The sequence below is a fragment of the Micromys minutus genome (assembly GCF_963924665.1).
Source record: "Micromys minutus genome assembly, chromosome: 8".
In the NCBI taxonomy this organism is placed as follows: Eukaryota; Metazoa; Chordata; class Mammalia; order Rodentia; family Muridae; genus Micromys; species Micromys minutus.
The window spans coordinates 29,778,525-29,798,151 of record NC_137977.1 but is presented as its reverse complement, the minus strand read 5'-3'; the positions used below and the strand labels follow the sequence as shown (position 1 = coordinate 29,798,151).

The 19,627-nt window shown below is 38.5% G+C and overlaps 1 protein-coding gene across 1 annotated transcript in view; it reads right to left on the bottom strand.

The window, feature by feature from the left end:
• STK32A (serine/threonine kinase 32A) overlaps positions 1-19,106 on the bottom strand; it is a gene marked incomplete at both ends in the record, with an annotated part of 106,709 nt that extends 87,603 nt beyond the window's left edge. Inside the window, one exon of the mRNA XM_080920277.1 lies at positions 19,055-19,106. Within this exon, the coding sequence (XP_080776403.1) occupies positions 19,055-19,106 (52 nt within the window). The remainder of the gene's footprint in view (positions 1-19,054) is intronic.
• Between the last annotated feature and the right edge of the window lie 521 nt (positions 19,107-19,627).

Genomic DNA, 19,627 nt, shown 5'->3' with positions numbered 1-19,627 from the left:
GTTTCCCTAAGTTGTTTCTCCTCTTTCTTTATATAAATTTGCTTGAGTTTCAACAGGTCATGTCAGAGCCTTTTACAAGTGTGTGAAACCCTCATATTTAAATGTGTATCCATAATACACTGTTAGGCCATTCTGTGCATATTCTGTAAAGTGTCTTTATGTAACAAATACTCTGGACTTTACATCTCCCATTTCACCTCTGCTTCTAGTGGCATTGCTCTTCCTAATGACTGGGAGCTTTAGCTGGTGAGTCTGCTCAGGACCAAGCTCTCTCTACTTGATTCTCCTGCCTATATTCTATCTGCTTTCTAATTTCTGGTCTAATAGTGAAATCTCTTCTTCCCTGTTCCATAGACAATGGTTTTCTCTTTGTATAAACCATCATATCTGTAATGCAGTAGTGTTAAGAAAATTTATGTGAGTAGTATCTCCAAAATCTAAGCTCTTCGCTTTAGATAAGAGCACATACTTTCTGTAACTGTCTCAAAATGCAGGTAGAATGGCAAATGCTCTTTGGCAGAAGGATGGTGGCTAATAATAACTCCAGTAACAATTTTCTAGAGCATACAGAATAGCTAGATTTATACATTCACTAACAGAAAGCATTAGAGAGCTCCTCAGCCATGCTAAGATACTGAAGGGAGCACCCTCTAGAATTCCAAGGGATGTCGCTGGGGCCAGTCCTAGCCCTAAGAAGAGATTGTGTTTCTATTGTGTACTGTTTCAGAATCTACTGACCACTGAACTTTCCTGTGTACTGCACATGCTGGATGAAATTAATATGGTATATCCATGTTAATATCTGGTCTTTGGAGCAGTCACTCCTTCTGTATGAATAAACTAATGTTGTAATGTCCAGGGGACAGACTCAGGCATGGAATTCACTCTAGCTGTTAGCTCACTACAGAGTTCTTTCATGGACAATGTCTTGAAGGGATACAAGCATTATTTTTCATCCTCATTTATGGACACAGGCAATTTCCATGTTAGTTGCCTTGCACAGCCGGATTTTAAGAGTTTTCTTTGAGCAACATTGCTCCCAGAAATGTACACCAAAGTTTAAAAAGTGAAACACAAAGAAATACTTATATATTAATATCTATAACAGCAGTATCTCAAAAGTTTGAATAAATAATCCAAGCGTCTATAGCACAAAAAGTAGGCAAAGTTGAGTAATATCTATAAAACAAGATATTTAACAACTAAAAATAATGAGATTCTAATGAACATTGTAGTAAAGAGCCTGAGTAAAGTGAAAAAAACCTAGGCAAAAAAGAGACAATCTTGGCAGGACAGGGCTCGGACCATCCGCCACCAGGACCAGCAGAGACCCAGAGACTAAGGCCTGGTGAGAAGGGTTTCTGACTAGCCAGGAGGCAGAGAGATCTCTGCCTAGCGCAAACAAAAAGTGTGCCCCTGCCCTGCCTGATCCAGGGACCAAGAACCCAGCATTGGGAACTCTGTTCCCAGCCGGTGGCTTTTGGGTGCAGAACAGGGCTCGGACTATCCGCCACTGGGAAGAGTAGAGATCCAGGGACACAGGCCAGCTACAAAGAAAAGGCAAGAACCAATCATTGACAACAAGCTGGCAAGAGGAAAGCAAAAGAGCGGACCCCAGGAAAACCAAGACAACCTGGAAACACTAGAACCCAGCTCTCCAATCACAGCAAACAGCAGAATGACAAATACTACAGAAAAAGAAGACTCAGACACGAAATCCTAACTCAAGATGATGATAGAGATCCTTAAACAAGAACGGAAGGAAAAGCATAAAGAATTAGAAGCTTTTAAAGAAGAAACAAGAAAAACACTCAAACAACTCAAAGAACTAGAAGAAAACAGAACCAAAGAGATGAAGGAATGGAAGAAGGAATTTAAAACAGAAATGGACACAATAAAAAAAACACTAAATGAGACAACCCTAGAAGTAGAATTCCTAAAAAAGAAATCAGGAGTCACAGAAGCAAGCATTTCCAATAGATTACAAGAGATGGAAGAGAGAATCTCGGGGGCAGAAGACAACATTGTAAACATAGACAAAACAACCAGAGAAGATGCAAAAAACAAAAAGCTCCTAACCCAAAATGTCCAGGAAATCCAGGACACAATGAGAAGACCGAACCTAAGGATAATAGGAATAGAAGAGGGAGAAGAGTATCAACTAAGTAGCACAGTAAATATCTTCAACAAAGTCGTAGAAGAAAACTTCCCTACCCTCAAGAATGAGATGACCGGGAGCATAAAAGAAGCCTTCAGAACTCCAAATAGGTTGGACCAGAAAAGAAATACCTCCCGACACATAATAGTAAAAACACCAAGTGCCCAAAGCAAAGAAAGAATACTAAAAGCAGTAAGGGAAAAAGGTCAGGTAACATATAAAGGCAGGCCAATCAGAATCACACCCGATTTCTCAACAGAGACTATGAAAGCTAGAAGAGCCTGGACAGACATCATGCACACCCTAAGAGAGCACAAGTGCCAGCCCAAGCTGCTATACCCAGCAAAACTATCAATCACCATAGATGGAGAGATGAAGATATTTCAAGACAAATCTAAATTTACACAATATCTGACCACAAACCCAGCACTACAACGAATTATAGGTGGAAAATCCAATACAATGAGGGGAACTACATCCTAGTAAAAACAAGAAAACTCCTAAGCAAGAAAACCAAAAGGAGAAAGAGACACAGGCACAATTGAACCTACAAAAGCAATAATAGCAGGAAACAGCAACCTCTATTCCTTGATATCTATTAACATAAATGGACTCAACTCCCCAATAAAAAGATATAGGCTATCAGACTGGATACATAAACAAAACTCAGCATTTTGCTACATACAGGAAACTCATTTCAGAGACAAAGACAGACACTATCTCAGAGTAAAAGGTTGGGAAATAACTTCCAAGCAAATGGCCCCAAGAAGCAAGCTGGAGTGGCTATTCTAATATCTAATAAAGTAAATTTCCAACCAAAAGTTATCAAAAAAGATAAGGAAGGACACTTTTTACTCATTACGGGGGAATTCTGTCAGGAGGAACTCTTAATCCTTAACAAATATGCTCCAAATACAAAAGCACCCATATTCATAAAAGAAACCCAAGTAAAGCTCAAAAAAATATATTTCACCCCACACAATAATAGTGGGAGATTTTAATACCCCACTCTCACCAATGGACAGATCATGGAAACAGAAACTGAACAAGGACACTGTAAAACTAGCAGAGACTATGAACCAACTGGAATTAACATATATCTTCAGACCATATCATTCTAAAACAAAAGAATATACTTTCTTCTCAGCACCTCATGGCACCTTCTCGAAAATTGACCACATAATTGGACACAAAACGAGCTTCAATCAATATAAGAAGATTGAAATATTCCTGTGCATCCTTTAAGATCACCATGGTCTAAGGCTGGTCTTTAATAACAACAAAGACAACAAAAAGCCCATATACACATGGAAACTAAACAATGCTCTATTAAAGGATAGCAGGGTAAAAGAAGAAATAAAGAAAGAAATTAATGATTTTCTAGAATTCAATGAAAATGAAAACTCGACATACCAAATTCTATGGTATGCAACAAAAGCAGTACTGAGAGGAAAACTCATAGCTCTGAGTGCTTCCAAAAAGAAAGTGGAGAGAGCATACACTAGCAACCTGACAGCACAATTGAAATCTCTAGAACAAAAGGAAGCAGATACACCCAAGAGGAGTAGACGGCAAGAAAAAAATCAAACTTAGGGCAGAAATAGAACAAATAAAAACGGTAAGAATCATCCAAAGAATCAACAAAACCAAGAGCTGGTTCCTTGAGAAAATTAACAAGATTGATAAACCCTTAGCCTGACTAACTAGAGGGCAAAGAGTGAGTATCCAAATTAACAAAATCAGAAAAGAAAGTAGAAAAATAATGACTGAAACTGAGGAAATTCAAGAAATCATCAGATCCTGCTACAAAAGCCTATACTCAACAAAGCTGGAAAATCTGGAGGAAATGGATAAATTCCTAGACAGATACAAGATACTAATTAAACCAGGACCAGTAAACCATCTAAGTAATCCCATAACACCTAAAGAATAGAAGTCATCAAAATCCCCCCCAGCCAAAAAAAAGCCCAGTTCCAGATGGGTTCAGTATAGAATTTTATCAGACATTTATTGACAACATAATCCCAATACTCTCCAAACTATTCCACAAGATGGAATCAGATGGAATACTACCTAACTCATTTTTTGAGGCTACAATAACCCTCATTTCTAAACCACACAATGACCCTACAAGGAAAGAGAACTTCAGACCAATCTCACTTATGAACATTGATGTAAAAATACTCAACCAAATCCTTGCAAACCAAATCGAAGAACACATCCAAATGACTATTCACCATGACCAAGTAGGCTTCATCCCTGGGATGCAGGGATGGTTTAATATACAAAAATCCATCAATGTAATCCACCATATAAACAAACTCAAAGAACAAAACCACATGGTCATCTCACTAGATGCTGAGAAAGCATTTGACAAAATTAAACACCCCACGTTAAAAGTCTTGGAAAGAACACGAACCCAAGGCCCATACCTAAACATAATAAAAGCAATATACAGCAAACCAACAGCCAACATCAAACTTAACAGTGGGAAACTTGAGGCAATCCCACTAAAATCAGGGACTCGACAAGGCTGCCCACTCTCCCCCTACCTATTCAACATAGTACTGGAAGTCCTGGACGGAGCAATTAGACAGCAAAAAGAAATCAAAGGGATTCAAATTCAAATGAAGAAGTAAAAACATCACTTTTTGCAGATGACATGATAGTGTACTTAAGCGACCCCACAAATTCCAGCAGAGAACTCCTATAACTGATAAACAAGTTCAGCAAAGTGGCTGGATATCAAATTAACTCAAACAATTCAGTAGTCTTTCTATATTCAAAGGACAAACATGTGGAGAAAGAAATAAGGGAAAAGACACCCTTCACAATAGTCACAAAAACTATGCAATACCTTGGTGTGGCTCTAACTAAGCAAGTGTATGACAAGAACTGTAAATCTCTAAAAAAGGAAATTGAGAAAGATCTCAAGAACTTCAAATCTCTAAAAAATGAAATTGAGAAAGATCTCAGAAAATGGAAAGATCTCCCATGCTCATGGATTGGAAGGAACAACATTTTTAAAATGGCCATCTTCCCAACAGAATGGGAAAAGATCTTTACCAACTCCACATCAGATAGAGGCCTAATATCCAAGGTATACAAAGAACTCAAAAAGCTAGACACCAGAGAATCAAACAACCCTATTAAAAAATGGGGTACAGAGCTAAACAAAACGTTCTCAATTGAGGAATACAGAATGGCTGAGAAACATCTAAGGAAGTGCTCAACATCCTTAGCCATCAGGGAAATGCAAATCAAAACAACCCTGAGATTCTACTTCACATCAGTCAGATTGGCCAAGATCGAAAACTCAGATGACAGCAGATGCTGGTGAGGTTGTGGAGAAATAGGGACACTTCCCCACTTTTGGTGGGGTTGTAAACTGATACAAGCACTCTGGAAATCAGTCTGGTGGTTCCTCAGAAAATTGGGCATAGTACTACCTGAAGACCCATTTATTCCACTTCTGGGCATATACCCCAGAGACACTTCAATATACAACAATGACTCATGCACCACAATGTTCATAGCAGCTCTATTTATAATAGCCAGAAGCTGGAAAGAACCCAGATGTCCTTCAGTAGATGAATGGATACAAAAATTGTGGTACATTTACACAATGGAATACTACTCACCTATCAGAAACAATGACTTAACGAAATTCTTAATAAAATGGTTGCATCTAGAGAATATCATCCTGAGTGAGATAACCCAGTCACAAAAGAACAGACATAATATGCAGTCACTGATAATGGGATACTAACCCCAGAAAGCTCTGAACACCCCAGAAACAACTCACAGACTGCCTGAAGTTCAAGAAAAAAAAATATGCTCAATCCTTACACACCAAGATAACTTTGACTAATTCCAGGTTACATCCTGGTTTACATGTACTTTCTGTGCATTGTAACTAGTAAGACCTTAATGCACACTATCAAACCTTTGGGGAAAAAAAAGGCAAGCACTGACAAAAATGTATTCGTATACATTCATGCAAAAATGCTTAAAATTTGTTCTTTTATCTTTGTTTTTTTTTAAAATAAAGTTGTTCAAAACAAAACAAAACAAAACCAAAGGGACAATCTTTAAAGGATTCGCCTTAAAGGAAGTGCTTTTGAATGCCCCTGTTCATGGGGACAGAGGTAGGAAGAGTTACTAGGGGTTCTAGAGATGATTGAATAGTGGTAGCAGTTATGTTACATTGTAAGTGTGCTTAATGCTTCTTAACTGGATACTGTTTAAAAGGCTCAATTAAATACAATTTATATTTTCTATTATAAAATGCTAAAATAACTCACTTTTTAACAAATAGTTAAAAAGTACCCATAAAAATTTTAAAGCTTCTTAATTGTATTTACTAAAATACAGACTGTATTTGTTTTTAAAATATTACGCATATTTATAATTAATCCTATATAAGTAAGCCAACCAAACTACTTTAAATACTGTTGTATTATTTGTAAATGAATTAAATTCTCAACTCTAGAGAACATTCATTCTTTCCTCCTGCAATATTTTTTTCAAAGTTAAAGATTTATTCAATTACATTATTTGAATGTAAAAGATATTAGATTTTAGCACTTACAATAAAACTATGTATATTTTAGGTATATTGAAATATATTTATGTTGTAGAATGTTATAGCAACTAAATTATAGCTTTAACAACTCAAAATTTAAGTAATTGCAATAAACTTCACACAATATTCATGGAAGTGGGGATCTAGAAGTATACAATATCACCACAAATATAATATATGCCTCTTATAAATGTATCCACTCTTTACAAAGACTTGAATGCACTAATGCACTCAGTAAGGCAGAGACTGATTATTTAAAGCTATATACAATAGACGGATTTCTCAGAGTTTAATGAACTTTACACTCCAGTAAGAAGAGAACACAAGTAAAAAAAAAACAGATAAATAAAACAACAAATTAAAAAATATCTTAGATAGTCAAGATGAAAGATACTAGGATAGAGAAGATAACAAATACCTTTAAAAATTACCCATGATGGTCTATAGACCAAAATCAAGTTTTCCTCTGTGATTGTTTTCTGAGCATTCTATAACTTATATGCATTGATCTCATAACCTTCCTCTGAAGCCCATAATTATACATTTCCTAAGAATAGCTACAAAGAAGACCAAGTGCCTTACGAGTTTCCCACAATAGTGGTGCATAAGGAATATGATGTCTACAGTCTTCAGTGAGGTCCATGGAAGAGCAGGCAGGCTAACTGCTGTACACTGGAATTTACAACTTGAACAGAAATTTCTTTTAATCAGGCATTAATTTTAGAACAGTCATCCTTCTCTTTTATACTCTGGGCAGAAAATGAAGTTATCACAGCAGCATTTATATTTTATAAAAACAAGTACAGGTTATATCACAGGCACCATAACCTTTACTTTGGCCTAAAGCAGTCTAAAGAAAATAATGATGATGGATGGGAACACATGATAGAAGCCATTGAAACAATGCTTAGACTCAGTGTGGGTGGAGAAAGGTAAGTAATCCCCAGGGCTAGCTCCATGATTGATTTGAGGGAAGGAACTCCAATCTGTAGTCATCTAATCCATGAGGTCTAGCTGTGACGTACTGCAAAACTGAAGATGAGTACCACTCGGAAATGAAACTACAGCAATTTGTGAGCAGGAGGCAGAGCAAGTCAAAGAGTGAGCCCCCAAGTCAGTTCATTTAATTTTGTCACTTCTCTCTGGCTATGCATCCCCGGGAGGATATATCTCTAACTGAAATAACTGGGGTTCATTTTATATGGGAGCTCAGGCTCTATTGTAGACATCTAATTCCAGGCCAGCAGCTGGAACTTCCTGGGCCACGATCAATCCAGCCCGTGCATGTTTAAATTGCTATTTTGATAATAATATACATTAGGATTGTTGGCTGTCTCTATCAATTCATTTCTAACAAATTTTTTTATATTTCTTCTATGAACCTTTCTGGTATCTGGATGTAGAACTAGGGCCGGCTGGAAACATAAAATAAAGGAACCCACCAGAAACACTGCCATCTCGGAGTGATAAGCCATTATTATGCTCTTTCTAGGGATGTGTTGGTAGCTCTCACATACCAGTCACTTTTGAATCAGTACACAGACTCTTAGCATTCAAGAATCTGGCAGAATTTTTGGTTTCTGATAAGCATCCATGCCCTATCCCTAACAGGGAAAGTATAATGATATGAGCCTAGGCGTCCATCCCCAGGAAAAAAATCTGTTATCCCACCCCCTTGTCTTCTCTCCTTTTCTTATACACACAGTTCAAGAATGAACTTGAAAGATCTTACAGAAAATTAAAGCCCAAAGGTCATACTCAAAAATGATTATAATATTCTGCATGGCCGATCATGTGTGACTACCAAGATGCTACATTGTTGAAGACAGCCCTGGTCCCCTCTTCCTTCCCTTTATATTTCCTCTGAAAAGGTTTATCTATCACTATACTCAGCTCTGGCTGTTGGCTCATCCCCTGACTATGTAGATCGAATGCCTTCAAGAATTCATGTGTATTTGCTGCATATACTTCTTTACCTCCATGCCTAACCCCTTATCAGCCCACGCTTGCACAATCCTATTGGCATGTTTTTCTCAAGAACACCAAGTTTCTCTTTGTTCCTCTCCCTATAGACAGGTTCACCTATTCATCCTTACAGGGACATCTAACACAGGCAATGTCTTCCTCTTCTCTGAACATTTTGCTTTATTAAATTTTGAGACAAGCCTTATTCATTCTGATCTGTTTCATCTCTTTCCTTAGTTGGATAGCTCTCCTCTGCCTGGCTTCTCAGTTTGGGACTTCCTCCTTTCTATTCCTTAAGACTCATTGGTCTGTGAAGAATAAAACTCTGGGCCTCTATTTCTAACCCAGATTTTGCACTCATCACTAGACAGTCAGTTCTAGTCTCTACTTGGGTTCTACTTTGCCTCTGGTTGCTGTGATAAGTCAATGACTAGAAACTAGTTTGGGTGAAAAGGTTTCATTTTCATCTCATATTTACAGGCAACTGACAATAATAGAAGTCAGAACTGGAGTTTAAGGCAGAAACAGAAACAGAAACTGTTTACTGGTATACTTTCCACAGTTTGCTTAGCATTTTTAATAAATTTATTCATGTATGTATATGAGTGCTCTATCTGCATGTATATCATTTGCCCAAGAGTGGTACCACCTACAGTGTATTGGACCCTTCCACACTAACCACTGACCAGGAAAATGTCCTCCACAGACTTGCTTATAAAGCTAAGCTGATGAGGTTCTCTCTTGTGACAGTACCAGATTTGACGAGATCTCACGACTCAGCCTCTGTCTCTTTTTGTCCTGTCCATCTTACTCCATATTCAAAACACTGAGAGCTTCTCATCATTTTATGTAGAATATCTGTGCTTTTAAGGCTTTCAAACGTTTCCCTATATTTCACTTCCAGTCAGCATCATGGTCCAGGAACTATTTTATTGTACTGACATGATGAGCATAGTTCTTATATTATCATTTTATATTATCATTTTATATTATCTCCAAGTCAGTTCCTTAAGTGGATACATAACAGTTATACACATACCTTCTGATAAAACTTTACATTTTATAGGTTAGAAAACCTATTTTTCTTTCTTCCCCCCTTTCTATATCCCATGTACATGTATATGTCCCATGCATACATTTATATCACACACACACACACACACACACACACATACACACACATACATATATATATCCACAAAAGAAAACTCAGCCGTGAGTGACTTTACTTACCAAGAAAAAGCACTGAAAGCCATAATTTTGATAAGTATGATAAAAATAATTATTATGTACCTGACACCAGTCAAACACTTCACACTCCACAAAAACTACGTGAGGTAAACACTGTTATCTGCTTTCTTTTACATATGAGAAAACAGGCTAGAGGCAAATCACTTAACTAAGTTATCACTACAAAAAAATAATTTCTATTCTCACAACCTTCAAATGCTACAAACACAACATAGACCAAAAAGAGAATTAGTATTTTAATAAGCTTATCTTGGTGAGAAACTTATTACCTTATCCTAATTTTCTCATTTTTCCCACAGACAAATGAAACCTTGTCCATTTGTCACTGATCCACAGAAAGTGTCTGGAAACCATAGCTCCCAGATGGCTGGGGCTAGTTATGGGCATAGGCAGGCTCTTGAGCCCATTGCACGTGACCCACAAGTGAAAAGTGGCTCCAGCACATCATTGGTCTACCACTGTCCCCGACAATAGTGGCAGCAAACAGTTAAGGCAATTGGAGTCTGGCAAGACCTTTAAAAGCATGGTGGGATTTCTCCAGAGAAGTTGCCTACAGAACAAATGACGGCCGCAGTGTGCAATGTCAACCCTTCCTTTTATGAGACATGGTGCCCCAGGAAGTCTGGGATTTGCTGTGACCCATCACTGGTGCCAAGACCAAGCAAAGGCCACTAAGTGTTTTATGTCCCGCTGACTGGGCCCCAATTCATAAATTTATTTGGATGTCGGAAGTACATTGACATTCTAGAAGAAACCACAAAATAGGGCAGTGAGGCAAAGTGAAGGATTAATATTTCCAACTTTTGAATGCTGTTCAGTTGAGTCCACATTTCTGTTGAGACACAAATTCTCCTTTAGTCATATTTCAGGTACAACACAGGTTGTAATTATTAACTTAAATTATTTATTAGAATTACATATTCCATGTATGTATGTATGTATGTATGTATGTATACAATACGTGTCTGTCTATTATTCTTCCCAAATTATACATATTATCTATTCAACACTAGGTTATTGTTCAAAGTAATCCCCACTGGATCTCAGGGGTTGACATAAATGAGAGCGAGTGACAACTAGATTATCGAAGAACATACATGGCCCCTTTGCTCCCTCTCTTAAATCCAGAGGATTTGATTGTGGATCCAGAAAGGTTCCCAGGGTGTGTACTGGATGAAATGGACCAAATGTAGCCCACCATCAATTTTCATATATTTTATGAACTAATAATCACTTCTGCATTTAATTGAATAGGAAAACAAATCAAAGAACATCATCTGATGACAACTGAGAATATCTGGGAATTCAACTTTCACTGTCTGTAAATTTTTATTGGTAGGGAGCTGTGTCTGTCACATAGCAGATGAATGACAGAGTTGACCGGCTGTGATTGGGGATGTCTATATTGCCTACTGATCATAAAATACTTACTATCTGCTCATTACATAAAACCTTCCAACCTTTGAGCTAAATTAGTCTCGCAAACACATTTAAGAACATAAAAATATCGACTCTTCAAATAGGAAACAAGCTTAATTGTATTTATTTTACCGCAAACATGCCTCCAGGGAGGAGTCAGAAACAGTTTTAAAAGAAAAATTAAAGTCTGTGCTGGGCAGTTAAATTCCAAATCTGTAACGAGTTTCCCAGTCCTCATGTGCTGTCTACTCTGTGTTCGCTGTCACGTCTCGTGAGTTTAGTACTCCATCCCTGACTTCTTTCTGCTTTTCTTTTTACATGAAACAGTCCAAAAATGGTTATATGGCTATGCACAGTTGATATCACTGTGCAATCCACAAATTAAAGGTTAATAATAACTAAAGGCAAGCCAAACAGCAAGGCTTGGCTTTTCAGGATGGTCTTCTTAGTGTGTTAAGAAGACCACCTGCAACAGCACAAGCTTATGGGTCCAGTTCTGAAGGTGGAGCTGGTCACTGAGCCTCAGCAGCTCCTGCTGCCCCTCTCTAGCTCTGCGGTCAAAGAGAAAACCATACAGATCAATAAAAACATTGTGATTAGAGTCTGAAAGCCCCCTCAAGCCATGGTAAGCCTAAAATGACAAGCCAGCTACCTAATGAGGGATAATATCTATGATGAAAAAGTGGTAACCTGGGGCAGATGTAATCGATTCACAGTGACCAAACTGCTCCTCTCAAGTTGTAACACCATTAACAACTCACCTTCCTCATGATCAACCAGACATGCTAACCAACACTGTTTAATTATGCAGACCTCCTCCAGCATCCTCATCCCTACCCTGTCTCTTCTTATACCCAGAGCCCACATCAGTTCCCCAAAGACCAACTGTGCATTACTAGGTGCTGTTATATATTCTTTCCCCCAACACACTTTGGTTAAATCTCTTTCTAGTTTGTACAGATAACCATCTCTTTGGTTTATATCTTAGGACTGGACACAGTTTTCTGGAACCCCTGGGGCTAAGGCTTTTTCCTAAATCTTTAAAGTTATAAGGTGGTTGGACAAATTGGGTTATTATCAGCAAGTACTTCATTTGTTCATAAACATATTCTTGATAATAAAATAACCATAAAATTATTTTTTAAAAACCCAGGTGTTACTTCAAACAAATATATCCCAAAATTAAACCAAACTCTACTGTGTTTTTCTCACTAACCTCAATAGACATGAATCATGCTGCAATGAACAATGTATGAACAAAGTACTTAGGGAATAATAATCACTCTTCATATGCAATATGAAAACCCTGTTATGTTTCTACAAATTGTATTAAAGGTATTTTATATCAAATCTGTTCCTATTTAATCAAATGGAGGAAACGGCACACTGGGATGGTTTCAATATAACCTCTCATTTCCTAAACTGAAACCCACGGAATATTTTGTACCACAAATTATTTAAAAGTTTCTATCAAAGTAATGGTTTAATTTTGAAATACAACATCTCAAAAAGACTGAGATTTTAATATTCTCGGTCATTTCTGAACCTTTGACAAATGAATAGGTATGTGGATTTCTAAAGAGGCGCTACCTTCCCAGATTTGAAGAAATTCTCTTGAATGCCCTTCTGATTGCCTGAAACACTTGAGTGCACAGGCAAAGAACTAACTCCAAATTTGAGGTCTGTTTCCTTGGCTTTCTAGTTGGTCTCCCTTTTACTGTTCCAGCACCTTTTCATGGAGAAATTACCTTCTTTCAAACTAAGAAATGTTTCCACAGGCAATTACTTATGATAAAGAAAGAGACTGGCTGCTAGGCTCCCAAGATGGCAGAAGTATTTAAATAAGACAATTCTCATGAGGTGAACTTCCTTAATTTTTCTGATCACTCCAATATAACATAATAAATATAACAAATTAATATTGCTCTACTCTGATCTGCAATTCACTGGCCTATGCTCTTGGGTAGAACCACGTAGTACATGGGTGTTTAAATATTAAAGTCCTTCCTAGCTGGGATCAGTAGAGCAAACCTCCTCTCTTCCTTCTTTCTTGTTCTTTTTCTTTTTTCTTTCTTTTCTTTTTTCTTTTTTCTTTTTGGAATGAAATCTTTGGCCAGTTTTCTTGGCTCAACATTTTGAAGAACCCCCATTGCCTCTGTCACCAAAGATGTTGGAAACTGGAAACAGCCACATATCCTAGGAGACAAGTGTTGCCAAATGAAAGAACATTGAGTTTTCACCAAATCCAAAGAAGAAAGCAATAACTGAGCTGTCTCTCTCTCTCTCTCTGCAAACTCGGGCACTGATGAACTCTTTAGAGAAACTTTTAACCTAAGGCCAATTTTCCTTAGCTTAGGTACAAAAGGCCTAACTAAGTCTCTTGGCCTAACTAAGTTAGCTTTTCACCTCTCCACTTTCTGTGTGTGCCTGGAGACACATTACTACCCATAACCATTACAAGACACCCTATTTTTGATGAATTTATGCAATCTTTCAGCTTTTAAAATACTGATTTAAGAAAACAAGCAGAAACAGTTAGCAACTCTATCACAACCAAGAAAACCAAAACCCCAGCCTTCAGACAGATGACCTAAAGTAGATTTAACAACAATATTAACTTTAAAAATAAAGGTGACTTGCATTCATTTTTTGTGTGTGAATAACGTATTTATTTACATTAGTAACTTTTTCTCAGCATTACATGTATTAGGTGTGGGAAAAACTTTTCTGCTGATCAAATTAAGTTACTTTAATAGTCACTTTGGGATGGAAAGAGTAAAGGAAAGAAGAAAGAAAATTTCATCTCAAAGAGATAAAAGACAAGCCAACCGAGAGACTGTGATTGGCTAATATAGATCTCTACAGAACCTATAAAATCCTATATTCTGTTAATTCAGTTCAATTAATAGTCACTAGTCGGCCACATTAATTGTGGCATCTGCTGTCACAATTAATCTAAGAAATTCTGGCACTAAGTGGTAAATACTATCATTAATTCCCATTAATTGGGTGGGTACGTTACGTGGGCTATCTTACTGCTTTGCTTGCATTCTTTTTCTTAAGTCTCACAGACACCCAAGAACGTATACTAAGGATGGAAGATTTGCTTTATAAGAAAAAAAAATAATATGAGCTGGAGAGATGACCCAGCGGTTAAGAGCACTGGCTGCTCTCCAAGGAGACTTAGGTTCAATTCCCAGCATCCACATGGCAGCTCACAGCTGTCTGTAACTCCTATTCCGGGGGATCTGACACCCTCACACAGACATACATGCAGTCAAATCACCAATGTACATAAAGTAAAAATAATTTTTTAAAAAAGAGACTAAATAAGCAAAACTATGCTTTTAGCAACTAATCTCCCAGTTTACATCATCAAAGTTCAACCAAAATCACAAACAGGATGATTCTTCTGCAACATGCTGGTGTCAGAATTTCTCACAAGGAGAGTTCACCTCCAGAGACTTCTAGCAACAGTTCACCTTATTCTTACTTACCTACAAAATGAGCAAAGCCACTCTTCTGTGAAAAGCAACTTATAAAACGTGGTCTGAGAAAACTATTCAATATTCTTCTCAACTCTATACTGGGAATATTAAACCACTTAAAGGAAATGGTAATATTTTTTTCATCACATTAAAAAGTTCTTCTCTGCAGCATTTTTAAGTAATTGAATTGGCTCATTTAATGCTCTAGATTCTGACCCAGTTTTATTATTTATACAAATATATAAATATAAAAATGAAATAGATATTAACATCCCATTGGACAGAAGCTTGAAAGTGGTCAAATACAGCCTGAGCTTGCGCTCAGTCCACAGACGGATAAAGAGCAAAGTGAAGCTCATAGGAATTACTGAATTGAAAAACAAACAGAGGCCGGGGGATGGTGCACTGTGGAAACTGCTTACTACAGGAGCATGAACACCAAAGTTCACAGTTCCAGAACTCAAGTAAAAGCTAAGCATGTTGTAATCCCAGAACTGGGGTGGGAGAAAGAGACAGGCATATTCTGGTGGGGGGATGTCAGCCCAATAAGTCTAGCAGGAACATCACAGTATCAACTGCTACCTACCACACAGGAGTACCTAAACACACACACACACACACACACACACACACACACACACACACGCACACGCACATATACACACACGTGTGTGCACACACACAGTGACTTCATCAGACAGAGTGCTATGCCTTTCCTCCACAAAATGTAATGATCTTATAAAGGGATATATACTCATAAGGAAATTCATCCTGGACAAAGTCACATGCACCAATGACTGTCATGATGCAGGTGAGTGCACACTCCCCAAATTGTCCTCTTTGATGCTCTGGGGTTTGCTTTTCCCTCTGTTTGAATGAACTGTTCTCCTGAGGTTTGTATAAACAGCTTTCTCTAGCCCCAGATATCACTGCCATACAGTCCCCAAGATCACTCAGAATCTTTTCTTTGGTGAACTTCCCAGGTTTGTGCTTTTGACACATGGTTGCCTTCCATCTTTAGGTTAGTTACTGTCTGAAAGAGAAAGAACAAAGGCCAGGCTCCCTTCTTCCCCCATTCCCTGAGCCTAGCAGTGACAGGCTCACAGTAGACCAGTGCTTCTCAGCTTTCCTACTGTCATGACCCTTGGGAGACCCCTGTTAAAAGTTGTTTGACTCTTTTATGGGCAATGACCCACAAACTGGAAACCCCTGCAGTAGACTGATAGCAGCCTATGTAAATGAACTGGGAGCCTAAAACACCTCTGGGAAGCATAGAGAAATGTTCTGTTTATTTCAGATTTTCCTTTTATGGAAGTTGTTGTATGTTCTTCCAGTGGGTTCAGGACTGGATAGCAAAAATGGAACAATCTAAGGGGTGCCATGACTTAATGGGTTTTTAAGCCTAACTCTTTTTTAATCTAACTTTATTGTTAAAATGGTTTAAAGACAGTTATAAAGTGTATCAAACCAGTGGATAGCTGTCGCTGACAGCCCATAAGAAAGATGTGCTTTCTCATCCTCACAATACCCTACCTTCAGGTGATGTGATACCCCTCGAAACTTAAGTATGAATTTGATATTCATTTTCTTACTCTTTTTACATGCAGGTATTTCTCATGCCAACACTGGTTCCTTGTCCACAGAGAAAGCATAGTGAGCCACAGGTAAAGAAACTCTACCCATCTTTCTGCTTTACGGATGGGAGAGTCACATAGCATTGCTAGTCTCTAGAGACTTCCTTAAAGTACTTGATAAAGCAAAGGAAGACACCGAAAATAGCAGTGAAAAGTTTAGGAGCTTCCCAGTTATGCAATTCTTTCTGTCCCCGTGGAATATCTTCTAGAGAGCAGAGAGTGATGCTGCCCCGATGTTGATAGTAAGAAGTTTGATGTTTGAAATAAGATGTGTGGACCTGTCAAATGCTCTGTATTTTAGTGCATCCAAACATTCAGTACCAGAATGTATTCATTAGCCATGGTAAACATACTTTCCCATCTGTGACAAACTTCAAATTACCCCCATTTTGTAATAAAAACATATTTTTAGAATGTTCATGGCTACCCAAACAATAAAATGCACTTTTGCAGGCTGTCTTAGAAGTTGAGTATGTGCATTGAATCCAAGTGCCAGATCAGATCAGATTCTTAAAGAAATGAGTACATCTTTCTGACTTTTCTTTCTTAACATCTGGAGGTTAGATATAAATGGGCCCTCCATATGTGTGAGGTCATGAGCACTCTTCTAGAGATGGGAGTGGAGAGGGAAAGCAAGACATTTAAAGCCACTGTCCTAGCCCTGTGCTCCCTAGACAGCTAGGGAAGGAAGCATACATCCATTTTGTTTTTCACCATCTGCTTCTGTTCTAAGATCAAACTCACATTCTAACACAATGAACTTGCCTGGAAGATCAGAGATAGCTGTGTTATTCAGCCAAATGATGTGTTTTGAGCCAGAAAGGATCTTCGGGGCTCTATTCCACCTCTTTCCTCAAGTGAATACTGAAGCTAGACTACACACATTTCTTGATCTGAACAGCTGGCTGATAGTAGAATCTATTGATGGTTCAATAGAATCCGGAAGCTCCACCCTTCTCCTTTCTGGTAGAACTCTTTAGAAGTTGCTCTGGATGCCCCATCTTAGATGCCTGAACAACTTACTACCTAAGGCCCCCCCCCCTTTTTTTGTCTAAGAATCCAGCAAACAGTTCCCACCCAATGCACTTCAACAAGATTGCCTAACTTTCTACCATGGGAAGGAAACAAGACACAGCAAGGCCCAATGTGCCAGTTGGGAACTGATGGGGAGGAAGGAGAACTCATGCCTGTATTCTTTGCCTAATTAACTTTAGCCTTTAATGTGCCCTTTTCCTCAATGACACTCTCACAGTGACCCCCCAACTGTGAAGTGTGTGGGATACAGAAACATGACAGTTGGAAATTTAGTAGGCACCTAGTTTTTAAAACTAGCTTCTATAGTATGAGGACCAAGAGAAAGAGAGAAAAAGACTTGCAAGGGGAGTAACTTCGACTGTCAAAAACAGCAAAGGAATCCATAAATCTAACTATCTACCATGTGTTAGTATTTTGTCTAAGCTCTGTCCTAGTTACCCAGCAACACCCTGGTATGCCTGAGCCACTATAAAATGGGCTCCTTGCTCCCTCCACTCTCTCTTGTTCTTGCCTTCTTGCTCCCTGTCCTCTTGCTCCTTTCACTCCCTCTCCATTCCCCTCTACCCTCTCTCCACATGTTCATGGCTGCATGGCTGGCCTCTACTCCTTTTCTCTGCTCTCTCTCTCTCTCTCTCTCTCTCTCTCTCTCTCTCTCTCTCTCTCTCTCTCTTAGTCTGTCTGTCTCTACTACCTTCTCAATTTCCCTCCCTATGCCCTAAATAAACTCTATTCTATATAGCATCTGTGGCTGAAGGGTTGCCTCAGCATGGGCCAGAGGAAGTACACCCTTCCCCCATACCTGACTACACATCCACCAAACATATTATTTTTCGCCTTATCTTTTTATAAGTGCAACTCCATGGGCTACAGCACTCTTTGGAGCAGGGAAGCCACTAGTAGTATAGTTGTGATTATAAAGGTTGCCAAAGTCATCATAAAAAGTGTACTGGCTGGTTTTGTGTCAACTTGACACAAGCTGGAGTTATCACAGAGAAAGGAACCTCAGTTGAGGAAATGCCTCCATGAGATCCAGCTGTAAGGCATTTTCTCAACTAGCTATCAAGGGGAGAGGACCCAGTCCATTGTGGGTAGTCCCATCCCTGAGCTGGTGGTCCTGGGTTCTATAAGAAAGCAAGCTGAGCAAGCCAGGGGAAGCAAGCCGGTAAGTAACATCCCTCCATGGCCTCTGCATCAGCTCCTGTTTCCTGACCTGCTTGAGTTCCAGTCCTGACTTCCTTTGGTGATGAACAGCAATGTGGAAGTGTAAGCTGAATAAACCCTTTCCTCCCCAAGTTGCTTCTTGGTCATGCAGGAACAGAAACCCTGACTAAGACAAAAAGTAAACAATACATTCTAGATACCACCACACAAGGTTCTCTAGCTTCATACTGCTATTCACTCTCCCCATCCTTAGATATACTGCTGACCCTCCTTATACTTACTGTGAAGCCATGGGCATATATTTCAATTTTGAAAAATTTCATTTCATTTTTACATGTCAGTATGGCACATTTCTTACCGTCTTCATTTTCATCAAACACTGGCGCTTTGCTGGAAGTGTTGGCTCCCATGGTCAAGTCTGAACTGACCTGGACACTCTAGTTACAAGATCCTGGAAGAAGCACTCATCTTTGTTCAGTGTAGGTCCCAAGAAATTGGCTGGATATCTATGAGAGAGAGAGGACATCCTTGTAATACAGTATGTGATAGATGCCCTGAGTGCAGATTGTGACAAAAATATTTATTTGTATTGCTGTGGTATATTTTTTGTCCTTAAGAATTATAATAGACATGACAGTGGTCCATGGGGCAGCAGGAGGAGCGACAGTACACAGTGTCATTAAAAGTCAACCTCTAATAACGAAGTAGGAGGAAAGCAAAATGCATTCCCAGGAATTAAGGAAACCTTAGAATGGGATCAGTTAAGTGATTATAAAATAAAAATAATTTTAGCAAACCTCTATATTTAAAACAACAGGCTAACTTTATATTTCTAATTTGTGTGTATGTGTGTGTGTGTGTGTGTGTGTATGTGTGTGTGTGTGTGTGTGTGTATGTGTGTGTGACCAAGAACAATCTTAAACTCTTTACC